Source organism: Agelaius phoeniceus, chromosome 3 (genome assembly GCF_051311805.1).
Source record: "Agelaius phoeniceus isolate bAgePho1 chromosome 3, bAgePho1.hap1, whole genome shotgun sequence".
NCBI lineage: Eukaryota > Metazoa > Chordata > Aves > Passeriformes > Icteridae > Agelaius > Agelaius phoeniceus.
The window spans coordinates 54,293,737-54,314,297 of record NC_135267.1 but is presented as its reverse complement, the minus strand read 5'-3'; the positions used below and the strand labels follow the sequence as shown (position 1 = coordinate 54,314,297).

General features: G+C 41.7%; 1 protein-coding gene across 1 annotated transcript in view; it reads right to left on the bottom strand.

The window, feature by feature from the left end:
• Positions 1 to 981: 981 nt before the first annotated feature.
• RSPO3 (R-spondin 3) overlaps positions 982 to 20,561 on the bottom strand; it is a 58,161-nt gene continuing 38,581 nt past the window's right edge. The window contains exon 5 of the mRNA XM_054630318.2: positions 982 to 2,030. Coding sequence (XP_054486293.1) covers positions 1,837 to 2,030 — 194 coding nt within the window. The 3' untranslated portion in view covers positions 982 to 1,836. The remainder of the gene's footprint in view (positions 2,031 to 20,561) is intronic.

Below are 20,561 nucleotides of genomic sequence, written 5' to 3'. Positions count from 1 at the left end.
TATGCAATGGACCTGGGAGCTCACAAATAGTCACCCCTGCTCCAGCCTCCCACTGCTAGGTGCCCCTCACAGGCATTCAGCACACCCTGCTTTGCTCTCTTACCCATTCAGACTCAATTGTGTGTGAGGAGCATTACATGATGCTCATCTCTGTAAAATTCAGCCTTTCAGTCTTCTGTAAGACTGAAAAAAATATAATAAATGCATAAAATCAGGGACTGGTTACCAAAAGTTTTCATTAATTCTCATGATTGTAGGAGGCAAACTGTGGAAGCCTTAAACACCATGTGGTTAGACTACTGCATCTACATGTATCATTAGAGACAAAGCTCTTACAAAGCAAACTGTAGGAGACCATCCCACATTGCTGTCTAGATGATTAGGATATTACTTGGAAAGTCACTGGCACCTGTCACTCAGGTGTCCTCAGCCTGAGAGACAGGCTTCAGTGTTGGACAGAATATTTTTTAAAGTCAAACTCACTGTGAGAAACAGAAATAGTGAACAGGGAGGGGAACTGACTCCTGCCACCTGTTCTAGTCCATGCTCCACAGTGAGTAGGCTGCTACCCCTGTGACAGCTGTCATTGGGCAAAACATGGCAACAGAACACAAATTGTAAGGTATGTTGGTTCCTCAACATGTTTCTGGAAAGGGTAAGTCCATTTCTGAGCAGCAATCAGTGTGCAGCATAACCTGTGTTTCACTGATGGGCTGCAGTGAAACCACAGGATTTGGTTTGTCCTCTGAGCAGTGGAGACTTTCACTTCTGCTGTGTCAGAGGGAAGAACCAGAATAGGAATTTAAGTAAAATTGGGCAGAAGTTTGTAATTTGTCTACGTTTGTAAATTTATTTTCGTGGATACTCTTTTGCTAGATGCACAGTGTGGGTGTAAGTTGTGTCCTCTTCAGTCTGTGAAGCTATGAAATTATTCCCTTCCCCAGCAGAAAAAGTGACACCATCACTGTGAAAAACACATACTTACATGATCTACTTTTCTGGTTTTTATTAACTCAACGTTGTCTCCTACAAATACGATTTGTCATTCACCAGAAGATTTGAAATGTAGACTTAAGTTACACATAGGTATAAAAAGCATAAAACAGCACACGGTACCACTGTTTACACCAGAAAACATTGTGTTGTCCACAGATAAGAGTGTTATTCGAGCTCAGCTCAGTTTCCTTCTGCCTCAGGGATTCAGTCTTCAAAGCTGCAGATGCTTCTGCTTCTTATCTCTCAGCAGCTGAAGCCCTGCTGGCTTTCTCCTGATGCTTCTCACCTGGAGCATGGACCGGGAAAACACAGGGCAATCCCATCCTGCTCCACCAGAGGTTGTAAAACCTTGGGCTCCTACTGGCTCTTCGGAAATGTTTTCCTCCTTCTCTTAATTATGTACAATATATGAAGGGATACGATTTTCATCTTTGATTTAGACATATCTCTTGCCTCATACTTAAACAATAACTTGAAAAATATTTTACAAAGAAAAAGAACATTGTTCATCTGAAAGTCATTCATTATTATATTGCTATATTTTATACCCTATTATTATTATATACAAAATTTCTTAATTGCCTTTTACAGATGCATGGAAGCATATAATATAACAGTTTTAAAGGATCCCATCTTTAGATTTTTTTTTTCCTTGGCTCATGTCAATCTCTTTAATAAACTATGGTTGCTTGGAGAATATAGGAAGTATTTGGAATGTTGTTTAAAGTTTAATAATAACTGGTAGCATTGTCCATTTGTGGCCTGAATGGTTGGAACACCTGTCAGGGCGATCTGGTAGAGATAGCAGCATCATAAGACTTAAACAATCATGGAGGGCCATTAATGTGCAGTGTCAGCTGGTGCCAGGTCCTGTTCTTTGTTTGGGGCTTTCCTTTTCTTCGGCTGTGTTTTGTTGTTGCTTTCCCTCTGTTCTCGGTTTTGTCTTCGGGCTGCTCGCCCTTTGCTTTCCTGTCTTGTCTCCTTGCTTTCATCTTTGTTGGATTTTTTCCTTTTTTCCTCCCTATTTTTTTTCCCTGAAAAGAAATTATGGCACATTAGAAGATTTGCTCAGACTATTGAAATTTCTGACTCCCTCACTTTTCCATGACCCGTGAAACCAGCCCTGGTTTAGCACCTCCCATTAGGAGCTGGACACTAGTATTTTGAAATGCTGATCACCACACCCACATCCCAGGGGATTCTTGGTATTGCAACATGAATCCCATTGCAGAGTGTCTGCTCCAGCACAGGTGTGTGATGGTCTTCAGGCTAAAATGTGTCTCAAATCAAACTCTAGACCATTGTCACATAATTAGGTATTCAACTACTTTATTGCTTTAAATCAGGTGAGATGTTGAGGAATTTGTTGCTGCTACAGACCTCTCCCATAAAGCATCCTGTCCCCTTAGGAACATTAAAACTTTGTATATTGGCTGTGGAGATGATATAATAGAGTACATTTATGCTTTTATGTGAGGAAGAAAATTTTTATGCTGAGTGTGGTGCAGCACTGGAACAGGCTGCCCACAGAAGCTGTGGATACCTCATCACTGGATCTGTTCAAGGGCAGGCTGGATTGGGCTCTGAGCAACCTGATCTAGTGGAAGATGCCTCTACCCATGGCAGAGGTGATCTTCAAAGATCCTTTCCAACCAAAACATTTCTGTGATTCTATGATTCTTTACAAACCAGTGCAGGAATCACATTAGCTTGAACTTTTAAGTCCACATGAGCCTAAAGCAGATTAGGTTTCTGTCTGTGTGGAACTACTGAGCTATGCAGCTGAAATTCACCTGCAGTTAGATGGATCTCAATGATATCTTCAAAGGCAACTTCTCTGGAGACTTTCCTGATAGAATGTCATACTGACCCCTATGCCTTCTTACATGGAGAAATTTCTGGACAAGTATTGAAAAACACCTGGCTAAACTCTCTTTTATGATATCTCAATAATGATACTAGTAATCTAGCCTTCTTTGTTACAGAGAGAATATTTTTTTGGTGTTAAAATTTAGCAGAGATAATCCAGGCTTTCCTACACCAGTGTGGGGGGAGTTACACAAACCTGGCAGTAGCTCTTGCTGTTGAAGGTGCTAAATTTTTATCAATTTTGCCCATTCCTGCCTCAAAACCAAAGTCAGTGTTTTTTGATGCCTCACTGAGCTCTGTGGGAATATGTCACAATGAGGGAGTAGCTGCAGGGGAAGTGGCTTTGTTCTGAGAACAGATAACCATCTAAGGAGGTTCAGGGTGCAGGTCAGATAAAGGAATAGAGATTCCGAGGAGGTGAAGAGAATGCAGAAAGAAAGGAGCAAGATCAAGATGTGAAAATATGCTCTTCTTGTTGCGTAGCTCTGTGGGAATATTTTACACCTTCTCCATTCTTTACCATCACTGCCTAGGACTGAAGAGCAAGGGAAAGTTTGGATACACACATTAGTGACCTATATCTGCCTTAATCGTTTATTGTTTCTGGAACAGTAAAAATTTAAATGTAAAAGAACACCTTAAACTTCAGGGAACCAGTTTGAGATTACCTGAATATACACCCACATACCTGCTGAATCCCTCTCTGAATTTGTAAATGCCCTCTAAGATGCCCAGATGTGAGCAGGGGAGACCTGCAGAACTGGTGTGGGAGGCTCAGAAAGAGCTACCACCACTGGGAGAACTGGGAGACTTCCATGCAGAAGTAAGGCTGCATCTTACCCAGCTGTAATGCTGTCTCTTACTAATGGATAAATGACAGTATGGGATTTCATTCCAGTGGTTTGTAAATACTATTGGCCCAAGATGAAATGTTATTTGAATGGAAACTGTCCAGACATTCAGTGTTTGACATTACTCACTTGGTGATTAGCCAAAATCATTCAGCTGTGACTTCCCAGCCACAGTTCTTTAAGTGTGTTGGAATGACATGTAATGGTTTCCCATTCAGTCATGGACCAGGATATATGTATTTATATGTGTGTGGATATACTAAGAATAAGATATCTTTGTCTAACTAGAGACTTATCTAGGCACAGCTTTACTGTTTCTGTTTTAATCAAGCTGGTATCTTAACAAATGACAAGGAAAACTGATCTCTGGAAAATACTTAAAACCAAGTCGTAATTCTCTTCAACTCTGAGGATAGCTAGTTTGGAGTCCTCTGTGCAGTTTGTACATGGTTTAATGTTACCATCTCCAATCTGCTGCCATTTGTGAAAAGATCTGCCCTCTAGACCTATAATGTTATGGTAATGCAATATAGCATAGAAGGGTCATCTTTGCTCATTCTTTTGTTCCTTTCACTACTATTTTTAAAAATGAAAATTTTTATGTGACAGTGTAAGGTTAGTCCTAGTCAGTTTGTGTTTCAGTTTAGACCCAAGAGAAGATTCTACCAACAGTTCTCTGCTAGCATTGGGATATATTTTTGTGTACATCACCCTCCCTGCTCATATCCCTTCTCTCTTCTTCCCAGAGATTTGTTCCTGAATATTTTTTCTTCTTTCTTCTACTTCCTGAAACTCTCTTCATCACAGCACATTGAACTGGGTACCAGATATCATGGAAATTCATTGAAAATTTGGGCATTTGGCTATCTGTGAAATGAAAAGTGCAAAAATTACATGGGCCATTATGTTTACAAGTTCATCTCTGAATACGAGTTGGCCTTTCAGTACTTAAAGAGAGTGTATAAAAAAAGATGGAGAATGATTCTTTATATGGACAGATAGTGATAGGACAAGGGAGAGAGGTTTTAAACTAAAAGAGAAGATTTTTAGATTAGATGTTAGGAGGAAATTCTTTATTGTGAGGGTGGTGAGACACTGAAACAAGTTGTCCAGATCAGCTGTGGCTGCCCCATCCCCAGAAGTGTTCGTGGCCAGTTTGGATGGGGCTTGCAGCAAACTGGTCTTGTGGAAGGTGTTCCTGCCCACGGCAGGGGTGCTGGAACTAATGACGTTTAAGGCCCCTTCCAACCCAAACCATTCAATATTTCTATGACCTACTTTGCCTTTGAAGAAGATGACAAGGCAAGGCCATTATTAAAACTATGTTGGAACTCAGTGAAGAAGTAAACGATGCAACAACATGACCTGGAGGAATAGATTCTCCTGGAATTTCAATTCCATTTACAAAGAATGCTCTTGTTAGAACCTTCTCCCGGGCTGCAGCATGAGTCTCTCTCTCTCTCTCTCTCTCTCCCCCCCCCTCTCCCTCTATCTCTGCAGTGCTGCAGTGCCCGTGCTGCCCGCGCGGGGGCGCCGCGGCTCCGCGCCAGGCGGGGCTGGGGCGGCTCCCGCAGGTTCCTTCCTTCCCTGTCCCCTCCGGTCGTGTGTAAAGCTCCCGCCCGTACCCTTCCTGTCCCGCCCGTACCGCTCTACCGCCTGTCTTGGCTTTATTTTGCCTGCGGGTGAACTTTCCCGATGAGTCACGGAATTCTTGCTATGATGCACTAACGTTACAAACGCTTATTTCTTCTTAGAGATTCAACACAACCCTTCAAAATTAAAAATAAAAACCAAAATAGGCTAAGTATTTTTAGACAGGAGATTAAATTTTTTTCCAATAGAGTGTTTTGCTAATGAATAGAACATATATAATATCAGAGAAGTATTCGTGAGAATCTAATACATCTCTGACATTATTGTACTATTGTATTACGAATGTAATATATTAATAACGATTGTATTACGAATGTATAATACTTGCAATAGATATTACAATACAGTAATTAATTGGTGTTAAAATAGCTTTTATGTTGGAACTAAAGCTTTGTACAGACAACTGTACTGGAAGAATTGATCTGCAGGCACTGTGAGTTTTCTGGTACACAGGAGATACCTTGCTGCTTCTAATAATAGCAAATTCCTATATTGATGAAAATCTAGTGACTTGCTATAATTTTTAGAAGTGCAGTAGTTCAAATTAAATGCAGACATGAAATTAGTTTGGATAACAATATAATTACATGTCTAATCAGATTCAAGGTGCTGAGTTCTTGGTAATATATTTTATAGCCCCGGGTCAAAGAAATTCCTGAGTCTGTATTTACGCAATCCATGTCTGAATACATCTATTTAAACAATCCAGGGTATTTCAGAGAAGCCTGTGCATTATCTTCTCAGATGTGGTATTTCCACTAGATCTGTAGCAGTATTTTATGGATTAGTGGGAGGATGCGTTGGCCCTGACTTGGGAGGCCTTGTTGCTCAAAAGCACACTATGACAGACAGTTACTTAGGAAATCATGGCTGACATGGATTAACCAACACAGGTTACAGATTTCCTGTGCTTTAAGCATTGTCACCTACTTCCACCTATTATATTCAGCTGAAATTATTACAGGGGACTTGGGTGCTGAAATCCCAAACCACCATAGGAAGACATAAAATGTGATTGTGCAAACTGCTTCACTTTGATGGGGGGGAAGTATTACAGGGTAGGCTTCATGGAAATCCCAGAGGGATGAGAATCTAGCCTCAGACATTTGTGATGATAGTATTTCTTTCATCACTCCCATGAAGACATTTACTATGGGAGAGCAAAAGGAGCAAGAGGGTCATGGAACTGCTCCTGTTGGGATTACAGGCACTGATGTAACAGGCCCCTCTTTGGAAGGGTCCCACTGCTTCTACTGTGACTGTCACCACGGACCACAAATCCTCCCCACTACACTGTAATAAGCTGAAAAGCTGCAATTAAAGACCACAAGCCACTACTGTAATGTGCCACAGTGTTCTTTCACACCCCTCACAGCCTTGTCTGACCTCTTGGTGCTTCCTGGCTACTGGAGCACTGTCAGCACTGGTGCTGCAGTACCAGTGCCCCAATCCCTTTGTACCCCATGAGCCACAGGGACAAAACCTAAAGGTTGAGTGCCACTACACTGTATTGCTCTCCTTTCCACCTTTCCACACCCTTCTCAGAGGCATTTTTAGTCCTCTTAGACTAAAAGTCTGTCATGCTTTCCTCATCATGTGGCCTGGACAGCAACAGCATGACGCAAAGAAACCATGCTGAGCAAAGAAGCCAGGAAGAGAAGCATGCCCCAGGCTCTGAACTCCCTTACTCTAGCTCTGTCAACAATACAGTCATGCCATATTATGCAAATGAGCAGATCATTCTCATTTTCAAGAAAAGTGACACATTTTTTTTCTGGAACATAGCCTGTAGCATGTACTCATACTACTTGCCAAGATAACATCCCTCCAAACCCCCGGCTGCCCAGTGATGCAATGGACTTTCTCCTTTCATTCCCAAGCCACAAGTGGCTGATTCATCTGGTATGTCTTTTTGAAGTTTAAACAGCATAACTGCATAACTTTTTTCACAGCAGTCTTTCTTTTTCTTTTGTTTTTTTCTTTAGCTATTGTGGCCCTATTTTATAAACACTAGATTTCCGGGTAACCAGAGTGTGAGGGTCAACAACTTCAGAACAATCTAGATGCTACATGACAGTGCATTTCCTGGCCTGCCTTACTGCTGCAGTTGTTCCAAAATGCTGAAGAGAATATAGGTGAAAAATTTAACAGAGCTAAGGTCTACAAAGACATTCAAGGAGCAAGTAACTTGGCCAAACCTTGGTTCTTCTGCTGTTGAGATGCATAATGGTAGCCTACCTGGTTTCCATACCAGTCTAGATGGATACAGAGCTTAAGGCATGTGTCATATCCATAGTTCTTTGTAGTGATCTTTGATAATCCAAGATGCCTGGACAAGCTCAAAAGCCCTTGGGAATCTCATGAGGTTTAACAAGACCAAGTCCAAGGTGCTGCACCTGTGTTGGCACAACTCGCAGTGCCAGTACAAGCTGGGCGGTAATCAGATGGAGAGCAGCCTTGCTGAGAAGGACTTGGGAATGCCAATGGATGAGACTGGGCATAACCCAGCAATGTGCTTCTGCAGCTCAGAAAGCCAATGGTATGCTGGATTGCATCCAAAGCAACGTGGCCAGCAGGGTGAGGAAGAGGATTCTGCCCCTCCTCTCTTGTAAGACCCCGCCTGGAACACTGCATCCAGCTCTGGGGTCCCGGGCACAGGAAGGAAACTGACTTTTTAGAGCAAGTCCAGGGGAGGGACACCAGTATGATTAGAGGGATGAAGGCCCTCTCCTATGAGGAAAGACTGAGAAAACTGGGATTGTTCAGCCTGGAAAAGAGATGGCTTTGGTGTGACCTAATTGTGGCCTTGCAGTACCTAAAGGGAGCCTAGAAGAAAAATGGAAAGGGGCTTTTGACAAAAGCAGGTAGTGACAGGACAAGGAAGAATGTCTTTAAAATGAAAAACAGTAGGTTTTCATTAAATCTGAGGAAGATATTCTAGAACAGGTTGCCCAGAGAAGCTGTAGCTGCCCCATTCCTGGAAATGTTCAAGACCAGGTTGGGTAGAGCTTGGTCTAGTGTAAAGTGTCCCTGCCTATGGCAGGGGATTTGAGTTAGATTATCTTTAATGCCCATTCTAGTCCAAACCATCCTGTGATTCTATGATGTTGCTCTAACTCAAAAGCTATTGATACTTATTATTGAGCAACTGCATTATGGGACTTGGTGACGAACTTGTTCTTATGTGTCCTATCTCCTCTGAAGAGTGGAAATACTTCTCTAGATGTAGACTTCAGATGTCTTTGTATGAGGATCCTTAAGGTTTGTTTGCCTCTGAAAATAGGATCTGGGCTACTAGATTGCATTCACTTGAAAAATGTTCTTATTTACATTGTGTGCGCTAGCTTGTCCTTGCAAGAACAGTGCTGAAGGAGGCACATTAGCAGGAATGAGAATGTTGTTTCCAAATACAGAAATAGCTGGGGCCTGCACCACAGCCATTGGCATGAAGCAGGCAGAGAGGAATGGGAGGAGGCTGACCCAGTTATTTACACCAAGACAGGAGATGTCGGGTTTTTCACTGCTGTAGGAGATAAGGAGAAAGTTGTATCCTGTTAGGTGTATGGGAAGTCAGGAGATATAATTTCTTCCGTGGATGGTGAGAAATGACACTTCTACACTCATGAGCTCATAAGCAAGGTTTATGGAAAGTCCCTGGCTTGTGATGACCTCTTGCAATAGAAACTGGTTTGTGCCAGGATGTGCCTTGCCAGTGCCATAGAAAAGATATTGCCAGTGCCTGAAAATAGAATATCCTTCAGTCAAAGAAGCAGGCAGAGAAGAAGGATTACTATAATGAGTTCTGTTTGCTGTTTGTGAAGACATTTACTGTTGCCTTTTCAAACAAATGCTTGTGGGGATTTATTCCCTTCATGCTTGTCTGTTGGGACTAAGGGAATTTGCTAGCAGCCTTGTTTTAATCAGGATTAATGTGCTAACAACATCAATTTTGTAATTACATAACAGTTTTCATCTTATAAGAACCCGCAGCTTATAAAGTCTGAACACAGCCTCCAAAGACAGGAAAGTAATGGCAATTTAGCAGAGCAGAAAATCACTCTCCATTCCTTAGGACAGGAAATTACCTAGACCATGCTGGTACTTAGGAAACTGGCATTTTCTTCTTCTGAGATTTTAATGGGGACTTCTGAATGGGATTGGGTTTTTACAGCTCTCCTTAAAGAGGGAAAAAGGTCCATGAGTGTCCAAATACACTTGATGGGCCTCTTTTAAGACAAGAGAATCAGGAACCAGTACAAATATTGGGAATACCTGTGATTGGTACCAAAAACCCTTACCCTGTTGTTAGAGCATCAGGATATAATAATCTGTTTTCCTTTTAGTCACCAATAATCCAAGCTCTCCTGTTAGTTTGGATTGAGGTCATAAATATAGTCTTTTTTAGAGACTTATTTCAGCTGGTGCAGTTTTTTGAACAAACCAGAAATAAAAATGTGATGCTGCATTATGTCAGAGTTGCATGTTTAGTCTGCCTCTCTAGAAATAATCAAGAAAAGTTATACATGATAAGAGACAGATGCTAGTGCCTCAGCAGGCATTTAAACTCTTTCTAGTGCAATAGCAAAATGGAGAAAACCCCCAAAGAAACTTGTTTCTTTAGTTCTCAAATTTGTGCTCAGTGTGCTCTGAAGGGAGGGATGAGTGAGAAAAGATGTTTTCCTTGGCTTTACTTGAACTGATTGCCTCAATGGAACCCAGTAATTCAGATGATACTTATATGACCCCAATATCTGGGTGCATCCCAAGGAATGCCTTTTTCCATTATCGACCGTGGCTCAGAGCTGGGCTATACTGGTGATTGGGTACAGATCCTGGAGGCATTTTGCAAGTGCTGATTCCAACACTTGAATCAAGCCAGCAGTTCCTGCCCTGGTACTATACACCAGAACCAAGGAGCCTGGGCATCTTCCACCAATTCATTTGCTGGTATAGGTGCACCTATACCCTCCTCCTCAAGTCCCCTCCTTACATTTTCTTAAGTTTTCTGACATGCCAGGAAGGTAAAGGAAGATGAGGAGTCAACAGGATGCCCCTCTGGCCTCTCTTGGCACGGTTGACTTGTCCCCTCCACTCTGAGCATTATTTGTTTGCATTTCTACCTGGGGTGACGCCTGTGCTGACAGGTAAACAGGAGTCCCTGTGCACCTCAGGCCAGCTAAACAGCTGGATCAGCCTGTCAGCAGCAGGTAACATACAGGGGGACAGCAGCTCCTGATGGATCCTCTCAACAAATCCATCAGCACAGAAGCAGGCTGTTTTTACCAAAATTCACCAGAGGTCCGATTCTGACCTCTGTGTTGTACTTGCTCAAACACACAGAGGTCACCAAGGTTGGTGTTTGGTGTAACTGACAGGAGAATTTGTTTTCAAGGATACTTTTCAAGTCAAGGTGTTGAAAATTGACTGTCTCTTTCTGTTTTGTGTCTCCAGTTTGTGTGTACTGTTTCAGCTGGCCAAAGCATTGATCCTCCCCTCTCTAAGTAGTGCCAATATTTCCAAATACATTTTCACATTGATTAAAGTGACAGGTCAGGCTTCTAAATTTCATGTGGATCAGAGACTCCAAAAGTTCCCTATCTAAAAGGGTGACATGAGATTTAACTTTGGCCATCTCCATGTGTTTCTGAAGGATTTTTCTTACCTATTGAGAGAACACCTAGCAGTTTACCAGGTGGAGAGAAGCTTATGGAAAAGGACGTTGGGATCACCAAGACTCATGGACTGCCTCTGAAAAAGGCTCGGGGAATTTATATGCCAGAAAGATTCAGAATTTAGCCCAGTGAAGCCTAGGAATCTTGGACCAAGTTGCCAAAGGGATCTCAGGTTTTCAGGCTGTTGAGTCTTTGTCAGCCTTCCAGGTGGGCTGCCAGAGGCCAACCCAATGGACAAGCTGAAAGGATACTGGGCAGAAACCTAACACAAAGGCAAGGTTGTTTCAAAAACCCACTGACTTTCAGCTGGGACTTCATTGAAATCAGTAAGTTTCTGGGAAATGTGATGACTCTGGTAATCTGGTATTTTCCATTTCTTTGGAAAATCAACGCCTATAAAGTATTAAAAAAAGTATTTCTATGTGGGGTTCGTGGTGGATATGCACAAAAGGAACTTGAATGCCAGTATTTTAACATTGCTCGTAATTCTTCAATTTCACATGAATCACAGATAGGAGTTGTCCATGTGAATTTTATCCAGGCTGTCTTTCCTTCTTTTATTTTTTTTTTCTTCCCCAAGAATGTGATAAGTTTATTCTTTTTAAATTCCTCTGAGGATGAACTTTGCATTTAGAGCTTTTTGTAGTAACATAGCTTTGCACACTGAAGTGAGCAGCCAGCTTTATGAGTAGCTGGAAGTGGAATGTGAAGAATGATTTTGCCATGTGACAGTGCATCACTGGAGCCCACTTCACTTAGGATACTTCACAAACTGACTGCCATGCTCTTGAGATGGACGCAGGCAAGCCCATGTGGCCCAAAGGCTGGAGGGGATGCAGCCCCCACTGAGATGAGAATGCAGTCTCTCATGGCAGAGCACCCCCAAGTGCTAAGGAAGGTCTGGAACCCCTGATCCACCTCCACCAGGAGATCTACCCCATGTCCTGTCTCACACAGATCTTGCCAGCAGTGCACAATGGCCACTCAGCACAACTTGCGTGTTTTATTTTTCAACTTGGCAGGTGCCTTAGGAGTCTTACAGCTGGTAAAATGGTAACACCATTGTGTTTTACAGTGCTGGTAAAATGGTAACACCCCTCTGTGTTCCTGTGGTGTGTGTGCAGCCTGTACAGCAGGGCTGGCTATGGGAGCTGAACTGCTGGAATGCAAGAAAGGTTCTAAGGAACATGACTCAAAAGTTCAGCAAGTGATATTTTCGGTACAATGATGTATTGCACAAAGTCAGGATCCTCTCTAGCCTCTCTGGGAAAAATTGGGACTATGGGGATCAACAGCCTCTCTCTCCAGCTGCCTCCTTCCTCCAGGTGAAGAAGCCCACTGTACAGTAGTCACCAAATATGTTCATGCTTCTCTTTCAAACTGAGTAACTAATCATTTTCTTTCCTGCTCCAGGAAATTCTGCTTCAGCCAAAAGCAGAAATTGCTCACTATTTCTACAGATTTAAGCACCATCTGCTTTTGTTAACAACTCATTTGGCACTCTTTTATAAGACCTGAGACCAAACCTGTAGCCACTAAACCAAATAATATTTTGCAAGGATATGGAATGGCATACTCAGAAACAGTTCACAGACTGTGTAAAAATCTCAGGAGCAAGAAAACAGCAAATAATTGGTACACACATACTGTAGCAAGATGCTATATGGAGCAGGATGCTTTGTCCAAGGGATTCAGAACAAATAGACACTCCAACCTCAACCAGAAACTTTAAATTACTTGAAATTGTTGTACTTTTGAAAATGTTACCCAAGATGTCTCTATGTCCAGGAAGTTAATTTATGTGCTGTAAGAGTTTTTTTCAGATCAAAACCAGAGATTCCATCAGCCTTAAGTATTCACAGAGACAAGACTCTTCCATCTCCATGTTACATCTTCCATTGTGTCACATTTAACTTGAAAGATTTATGCATCATAGCTTTAGCTTAATTTAAGACGACTATGGAAAAAAAAATCCAGCAACAAAAAATATACTGTGTCTGGGATTGCAATCCTTTTTCTCAGTGACAAAGCCTTTTTTTTCTTTATAATACTATATTTAAATTACTTTCTCAGGTTCCAGAAGTGTAAAGCAGAGGTAAGAGTTCCTTAATTTTGGTGCTTTAGACTCTATGGATAAAAGCCACTACGGCTGCAAATCAGAGCTGCCAAAGTGCACAGAGAATTCTCCTTACTTCAGTTAATGTTTTGCAGGACCAAATGTCATACTTCAAATAGAGGGCTCAGGATTCTTTTTTAAAGAATTATTGTTTCCATGCTCATGCTTAAAGGTAGCAAGGGCTGGATCACCCACTGGAATTCCCCACCACCAGCCCACATCCATACAAGAAATAAAGTCAGTTCCTCTGGATTTAAACTAAATACTTCTGGTTTAGCAATGCACGTTTCTGCTTAGGCAATAAACATCTGTCATCTGCCATTCATTAATATTAATTATAAATGGTCACTAGCTCATGGGATCCAAGTCCACCAGCTGAGATTTTTCCAACTTTGACCTTGTGAGGGTTTGTATAAAAAGTGCTCAGAAGGGTTCTTCGACGCTCGAAGCCAGCAATAAGTGCAATTTGCAGAGTGTAGCATTTAGATTGTGCACTTAGAAAAAGGGCAGTCACAAGGGGTGATGGGGAATGGGGGAGGGAGGGAGGGGAGGAGGGAATACAGAGCCTGAAATGGAGCTCCTTTAAATGCTTAAGAGTTTTAGCCCTTTCTGCAGGCTAATGACAGGGAGAGGCATTGTCCATAATGAAACCAGCCCATCCATTAAACATTACTGTAAATGAAAGGTTGCATGAATTAAAGGTTGTTCATCTCATGTTTCAGGAATGTAGCTGTGTTTCATGTCTGAGGCCTGTTTTCCTTTTAAATGGAGTTCTTCAGATGACAAATGAGAGAGAATTTCAGAAAGCAAATGGGCAGAAGTAAATACATGCTCAAGAACAAAGCAGGGACATAACTGTAGCTGTAAATCTTTACACTGGGGCTACTGTTTGCTGTAGATATTGGGGAGGATTAGATTAGAATTGAGAAATTTCATTACTGGGTCATTTTGCTTGTAAAACAAAACAACAATAGAAGATCCCCACAGTTAATTGTCAAATTCTGACCTTAATGTTAGCTGTATATGTTTCTCTCATGGAACAACAGTTAATTTTTTTGCTACCATTTTGAATTTCAAAGAACTAAGAATAGAAGATTTAGAAAATGCTTTTTCTGAATCTTGCATGGCCACCACATTTTTAAATGAAGAATGTTGGTTTTTTTTCTTCCAATAATTTGTCACTGCAAAATTGCTTCAACAATTCAACAAAAATTACTGGAAAAGAATTTTTGTTTGCATCTGTCCATATTTTATTTTTTTCCAGGCCTAATCATACAGCAATATGCCCCTCATGGACCATATCTTCATCTGCTCTTAAAAATGACACATTTTCATTGGCAGAGAGTTGCTACCTTATATCTCTCGTAAATAGAGAGAAAATCCAGCCCTCTACTCTTCCTGTAGCAATTATTCAAAGCTGGTGAATGCAAAGGGAAACATGAACAGATATCTCTGTAATACAAATGACTAAACTGGACAAAAATGATGAAAAGTTGATTTCAGTTTTTTGACTCAGCCCCAACTAAAAGTCTGAGCTTGGTAAATGACAGCAGGAGGCCTTATACTGATGTCAGTGGACAGGGATACTTGGATTTGTGCTCTGTAAATAGGCAGTGTGGTGTCTTTTTGTGGGAGTTTTGCAGAAAGCAACAGGCAAGAAAAAAATTTTGTGGAAATTTTGTCGCCATTTTATAAATGCTTATTAAGGAATTATCTAGTCCCTTACTAGTCTATGAATCTGAGCTGCTATACTTAGGCTGGCTCTGATGATTGTTTGTCTAACCTCCTTAAAAATCTTCCATAGAGATTCCCACAACCTCTCTCCCAGTCTTTAGGATCTCCGAGAATAACACTGGCTGTTATCATCTAATTGGGAATGTTCTGAAGCTTCCTCGGACCTTTATAACACGAGGTTATGGCAGCAAGTCTTTAACTTCATACCCTTTTCAAAGTTATGAAGGTGAAAGAGAGCTTGGAGGTGGCAGCAAAAGCAGACCAAAGGCTACATCAGGTGTCAGAGCTGGCTGGGAGAGGGAGCTGAGAAGAGACAATGAGGCTGGAGATGCAGAGATCTGGGTGGGGAAAAACAAACAGAGCTGCCTGGGTGGGGAAGAAAAGGCAAATATCCAGAGAGATGAGGAGAAGCAGCGGCCAAAAAAGTGCTCCTTTGTTTTCACTTTGTTACAGAGGAATGCTGAAAATCCCTGCTTTATGGTTAGATCCACAGTACTCTGAAAGTCAATGGGATTTCAGTGGGTCTTGGATCAGGCCCTTTAAAATGAGGGCAGCTGTAACACAATAATGAATGAGTGCCATGCTGCCCATGACTGCAGTGTTATAACAGCATTGCTATACATGGAAGTGTTCCATAGCCCAGGATTTAGCTGATTAAACAGTGCTGGATGTGTCGCCATTAGACTTGAAACATCCACAGCCTGATTTACTCTGTAGCTCACATACCCCAAATGTTTTGCATTCTTGGACTAAATTTGATAGATGCCCTATCAAACTTCTCTCTTGCATTTGTTCCTCTTTCCAGGACACTCAGGTCAAAATAGTGGAGGGTTTAGGTCTCCAGGTGGTGAGAGCCTGCTCCCAGCAGCCACATCCCTGCACATTTACTTTGTAGCAAGATTGTCCAAAAGTGAGAAAACAGCGTGATATGGGGTCTGCTAAGCATCAACAGAAAGAAGTTGTGATGGTATCCCACTGTGGCACACATCCTGGAAGAGCCTCATTTCCTCTTCCAGCAGTGACAAACGTATCCCTTCCTCAGAAAGTGCTCCTTGCATCACTAGGAGTTAGGGGAAGGACTTCAGCAGCATTAACTGTGAGCTGTGATAGAAGGGCAGCAGGGTATGCAAGGATGTTCTGGCAGAGGAAGGAAGGGATGAGGCGTAGGAGAGAATGGCATGCTGCTCTTTTGCTCATTGCCTCTGCCCTGCAGCCCTGCAGAGAGGGGAGAGTGGTTGCAGTTTCCTGTGTGCCTCTCCCTGAAATGATGGGAAGTCACTGAAGGTGCCATGAATAAGTTGTACCACATTTGCTCCCAGCTGTGCCAGGGAGGAAGATCAGAGACTAGGCAGACTCTTGCATGTCTGCATAACATAACTGGGAGTTTGTTTAAGGACTCTGTTTGATCTGCCCTCTTCCCCAGTCATATCTGCTATGGAGGGAATAGCCCCAGCTGGTTTGCTGGCAAGCCAGAAGGTGGACCTGGACTTGGTGGGCAAGGAGCCGACCTCTGCCTTCTTTTCTTTTGTGGAATAGACACAGATGTGGGGTTCACTTTCTGAAGCTGGAGCTTTCAATCCCAAACATTTTTATTCAAGAGGGAAGAGTTTAGGCAGGTGCTAGAAAATTTAGTTCTGAATGAATAACTGATGGATACTTTGCAAGGGGGAGGAGGAAGGGTTCTTGAGGGGCTTTTATTCCCTTCAGATTTTCCTACAAAGCTCAGGCATCTAAAATATAGCTAGCTAGCCAATTCTGGAGCACAAGGAGGCACCAAAAGGGAAGATTAGAAGAGAGAAAGAGCTGATTTCTATCCCTTATTTGGTTTAGTGATCTGAGGAGGACAGCTCTCACATTGTTCACATTTTAATAAAAGAATGCAATAAACTTTTTTTCTGATTCACTTCCCTTACAAGAACAATTGACCACATACTTCTGTCTCAGCTTTGACACTACTCCTGTTAATATGAGGTTGATGCTTTTTACCAACAGCATGTCCAGCACATTTTTTATAGCATGCTCCAGAGGAGCTCAGGGCATCTGAGTCACCTCCCCACTGCTCCCAGGGTCCCTAGGACAGGGAGGAGGCAGAAGGTGGCAAGAGAGGAGCTAGTAGCAGGAAAGGAGAGCATCTTCCAAGGAGCACCGAGACAGAGCCAGCCCAGCACCCTGCGGGGCTTAAACTAATTTTGATATCTGAGGGCACAACTCAAATTTTCACCTGACTGTACATCAAGATGCATGTTATTCAGAGATCACAACCTTGGCTTGGTGCACATGTACAGAGGGTGCATTCATGTGTAGTACCATAAATACAGGGGCACACAGCATGGATGTAGTACCTGCTTGTGTGGTTCATGTGTGTCTGTCATAACTGGGAGGTTTGATGAGAATTTAACGTTCACAGTAGCACAAACAAAATAACTTGTCATGAAATTAAACATTACTAGTAATTAGTTCAGATTTCAATGTCTCTGTTTGCAGGTAATAACTTAGTAAAACTTTTAAAACTGCTTATGATCAAATCTTGAAAATGCTACAAGGTTAAAAATAGTTTTTTCCAGCCTTTTCAGCCCCTGTTTTCTAGTCACTGTATCCTCTACTATTAGCTATTTTGGATTCACAAATCATTTTGACTCATTTTGGCCTTATTTTTCCCTCTGAAGCCTGCTCTCCAGATCTCTTTTCTAGGTTGTGCCCATGTTTTCTGGCCAGTGGCAGTGGCAGCTGGGTGCTGACCGTGCTCTGCCTCGCTTGGGGTATCCCCAGGATGCCATTTCCCTTTGTGTTGCAGCTAGTGGATTCCCAGTCTCAGCAGCCCTACTATTGGAGGCTGGAAATGTGTTAAAGTTAAAGAGTCAAAACCCTTGCAAGGAAAGGAAATGAGAAGCCCTCTTGGCAGCAACAAATGGAAAATAAACAACCAAACTCTTCACAAGACAGATTCCTCAATTATAGTAACTCAGGCTCGCAAAGGCCAGAGCTAGGGCCCATTGGCATATGCAATATGTAAACACACGGATGCAGTAATTAGCTTCGTGCTCATTTTGAGGTTTCAGAAGTCCTGTGACCTGCCATGGAGTAAGGTCATTAACCATAACCACACTAGTGACCTTCACACAGGACACCCCATCTCTCACAGTTACATGAGTGAACTGTGTACTGGGATGTCTCCCTGGCTCACATGCTCCAGCCCTCTTGTTTTAAATGCCACTGAGCTTTATATGAGTGAGAGGATGTGACTTGTGGAATGGACTGTGATAGGAATATCTTACTTTCCCACATAGCCATGCTTAGGACTTAAATTTGATTAAGTAAAAGTAGTCAATACCAGAAATATTTAAAACTGTAGTCTTTTTATTTTAATCAGAAAAATATTTGCTTAAAAATAGTACTCTGAGGAATTACTGAAGTGGTGTGGACCTCCGTAACCTTGGGAAGAGAATTTATCTTTGGAGTATGGAGTGTATAGAGATAGACTATTCATTTGAATAAGCAGATGTACAGCCATTACTACACATTTATCAACACAACAAAACACTGCTCTGACCCAATTTTGCTGAGACTAGGTAAAATTAGTATTGAACATGAGTATTTTTCAAATCCAATTTTTGTTTTACTGTGGCTGACCTGTGGCTCCCCTGAAATGCACTCATCCTGCTTGGAGTCCCTCCTCCCACCACAGCGAATTGAAGGCCTCTTCAGACATTATCTGATTAATGTGTTTGGGAGCATTATGTGGGCATATAAGAGGTGGAAGAACTAGTACAAAGAAACAACAGAAATGAGCTGAGTCTCAGTTCTCTAGGCTATTTAATGGAACCTGCAGTTTTATACTCACATGTATGTCATACAGTATAGAAGTTATTATTTTAATTTATTTACCCAAAATTTATGCATTTCGTCATTAAAATTCCTCAGCAACAAATCTTGTTCCCTTAGTTCCCTTCTGTTCACCAGTCTCTGTCTAGAATTCAGCTCCTCACCTCAAAGGCATTTCTCTCTCTCTTATTTCTGCTGTAAACTAAAGAAGAATCATAGCATAGTCTCTATTCTCCTTAGAGCTTAAACCATTAGCTGACAAGCTACCTCACCTCCAGGGGGTTGTAGTCTTTTAAATTTTGACTAAAGTTATCCCTCTTCCTCTCATAACTGTATCCTGCTTTCAGACTGTACAAGGTGACAACTGCTACATTCCACAGTGAAAAAGAAACATGCTATTCTACATTCACCCTCCCATGTCTTCATGTCTAATGCTTGAAATTTTGCCTGTCAGGAATAGGAACTTTGTTTGGTTTGTATTGGCACAGAATGGGACACAGTTAAGTTAATACTGCTTCTGTCTTCTGAACATCAAAACACCACCAGCGTGTGCAAAAATTCAATATAAGAACAAGAAACAATTGAAATGTATTTATTTGCTTATAATAATGCATCTATGTAACCAATGTCATCTATCTATTGGCTTGCATAATACCCAGATTTCTAAGGTGTCTTTCTTGTTCATAATTTTGATGAGTTCTTTTATTATCTTCAAACTGATCAAAACATATTCTCTGAAAGTGCTTGAAATTGTCTGATCAGTGGGGGGGTTTAGTTGGGACTCAACAGAAAGTCATATGGTGAATATTCTCTTCTTGGCAGAATTAGTCATGAAAATATGCAATTCTTTCCCCACAAATACTTTTGTATGCAGAATATAGGAATTTCAGAATATTTGTCTTTCATCCAATAAAGTCAATCTCATTTGCAGACAGTACTCCAAAGGGACTTGTGTTAGGCAAGAGCACATTTATTCAGGCAAAGAAATAATATTGATGGATAATTTGCAGTGTTTGAGGAGCTGTGAAAGCTCTTTTGCTTTTCCAGGACATCTATTTGCCATTAACAGACATGGTTACAGGAAACATGTGTCTCAATTTTTATCTGTCAATGAAGGGTAGGAGCCAAGAACATGTTACGTGTGGGAAGGTAAAAGTTACAGTATACTGCACTGGGTGAACAAGACAAAAAGCGTGAGGAAAAGAAAGGAAGAAGAAAAAACTGGAACTTAATATTATATAGTCATGCAGACTAAAAAGAACACAACATCATGGGATTAAAAGAGGAGAATGATGAAATAAATTACTGTGAGGTTTGCATGAGATTGAACTACAAAAGGAGCCTGTATGCAAAACAAATGGGAATTACCATGTCAGATCACACTGGGATCAACTAATTTAGTGATAAAATAAGTTGAAAGAATCTTTTAGGCTAATTGAGCTATTTGTATCCTCATTATTCCCATTTGTTTGCATCCATTCTGAAAATATTATCATCTTCTCACAGTAAAACATCATTGCATAGCCAGTGAAGGGGAAATGAAGGGTTGCAAGACATCTCGTCAGCTCCAGTGACACACCAGCAGATGGAAACAAAGAAAAAAAGCCCCCTTCATCTGCTTTATCTCGTTTTGCATGGTTGTTCCAGAGACGTGTCCTTGCTGCTGTGCGATAGCAGCGCCTTCACTGAGTAACATCCTGTCGCTGACCTCAACGTCTCCAGCAAAGTCACTGAGGCCTCTGTGACGAGCACACCCCGTCATCATGTGGTCTTTGACCTAAATCCCTCAGCCACAGACATCTATCTAACATGGAAACAGCCAAGAGTGACTGAGCTGACCCTCTCTCC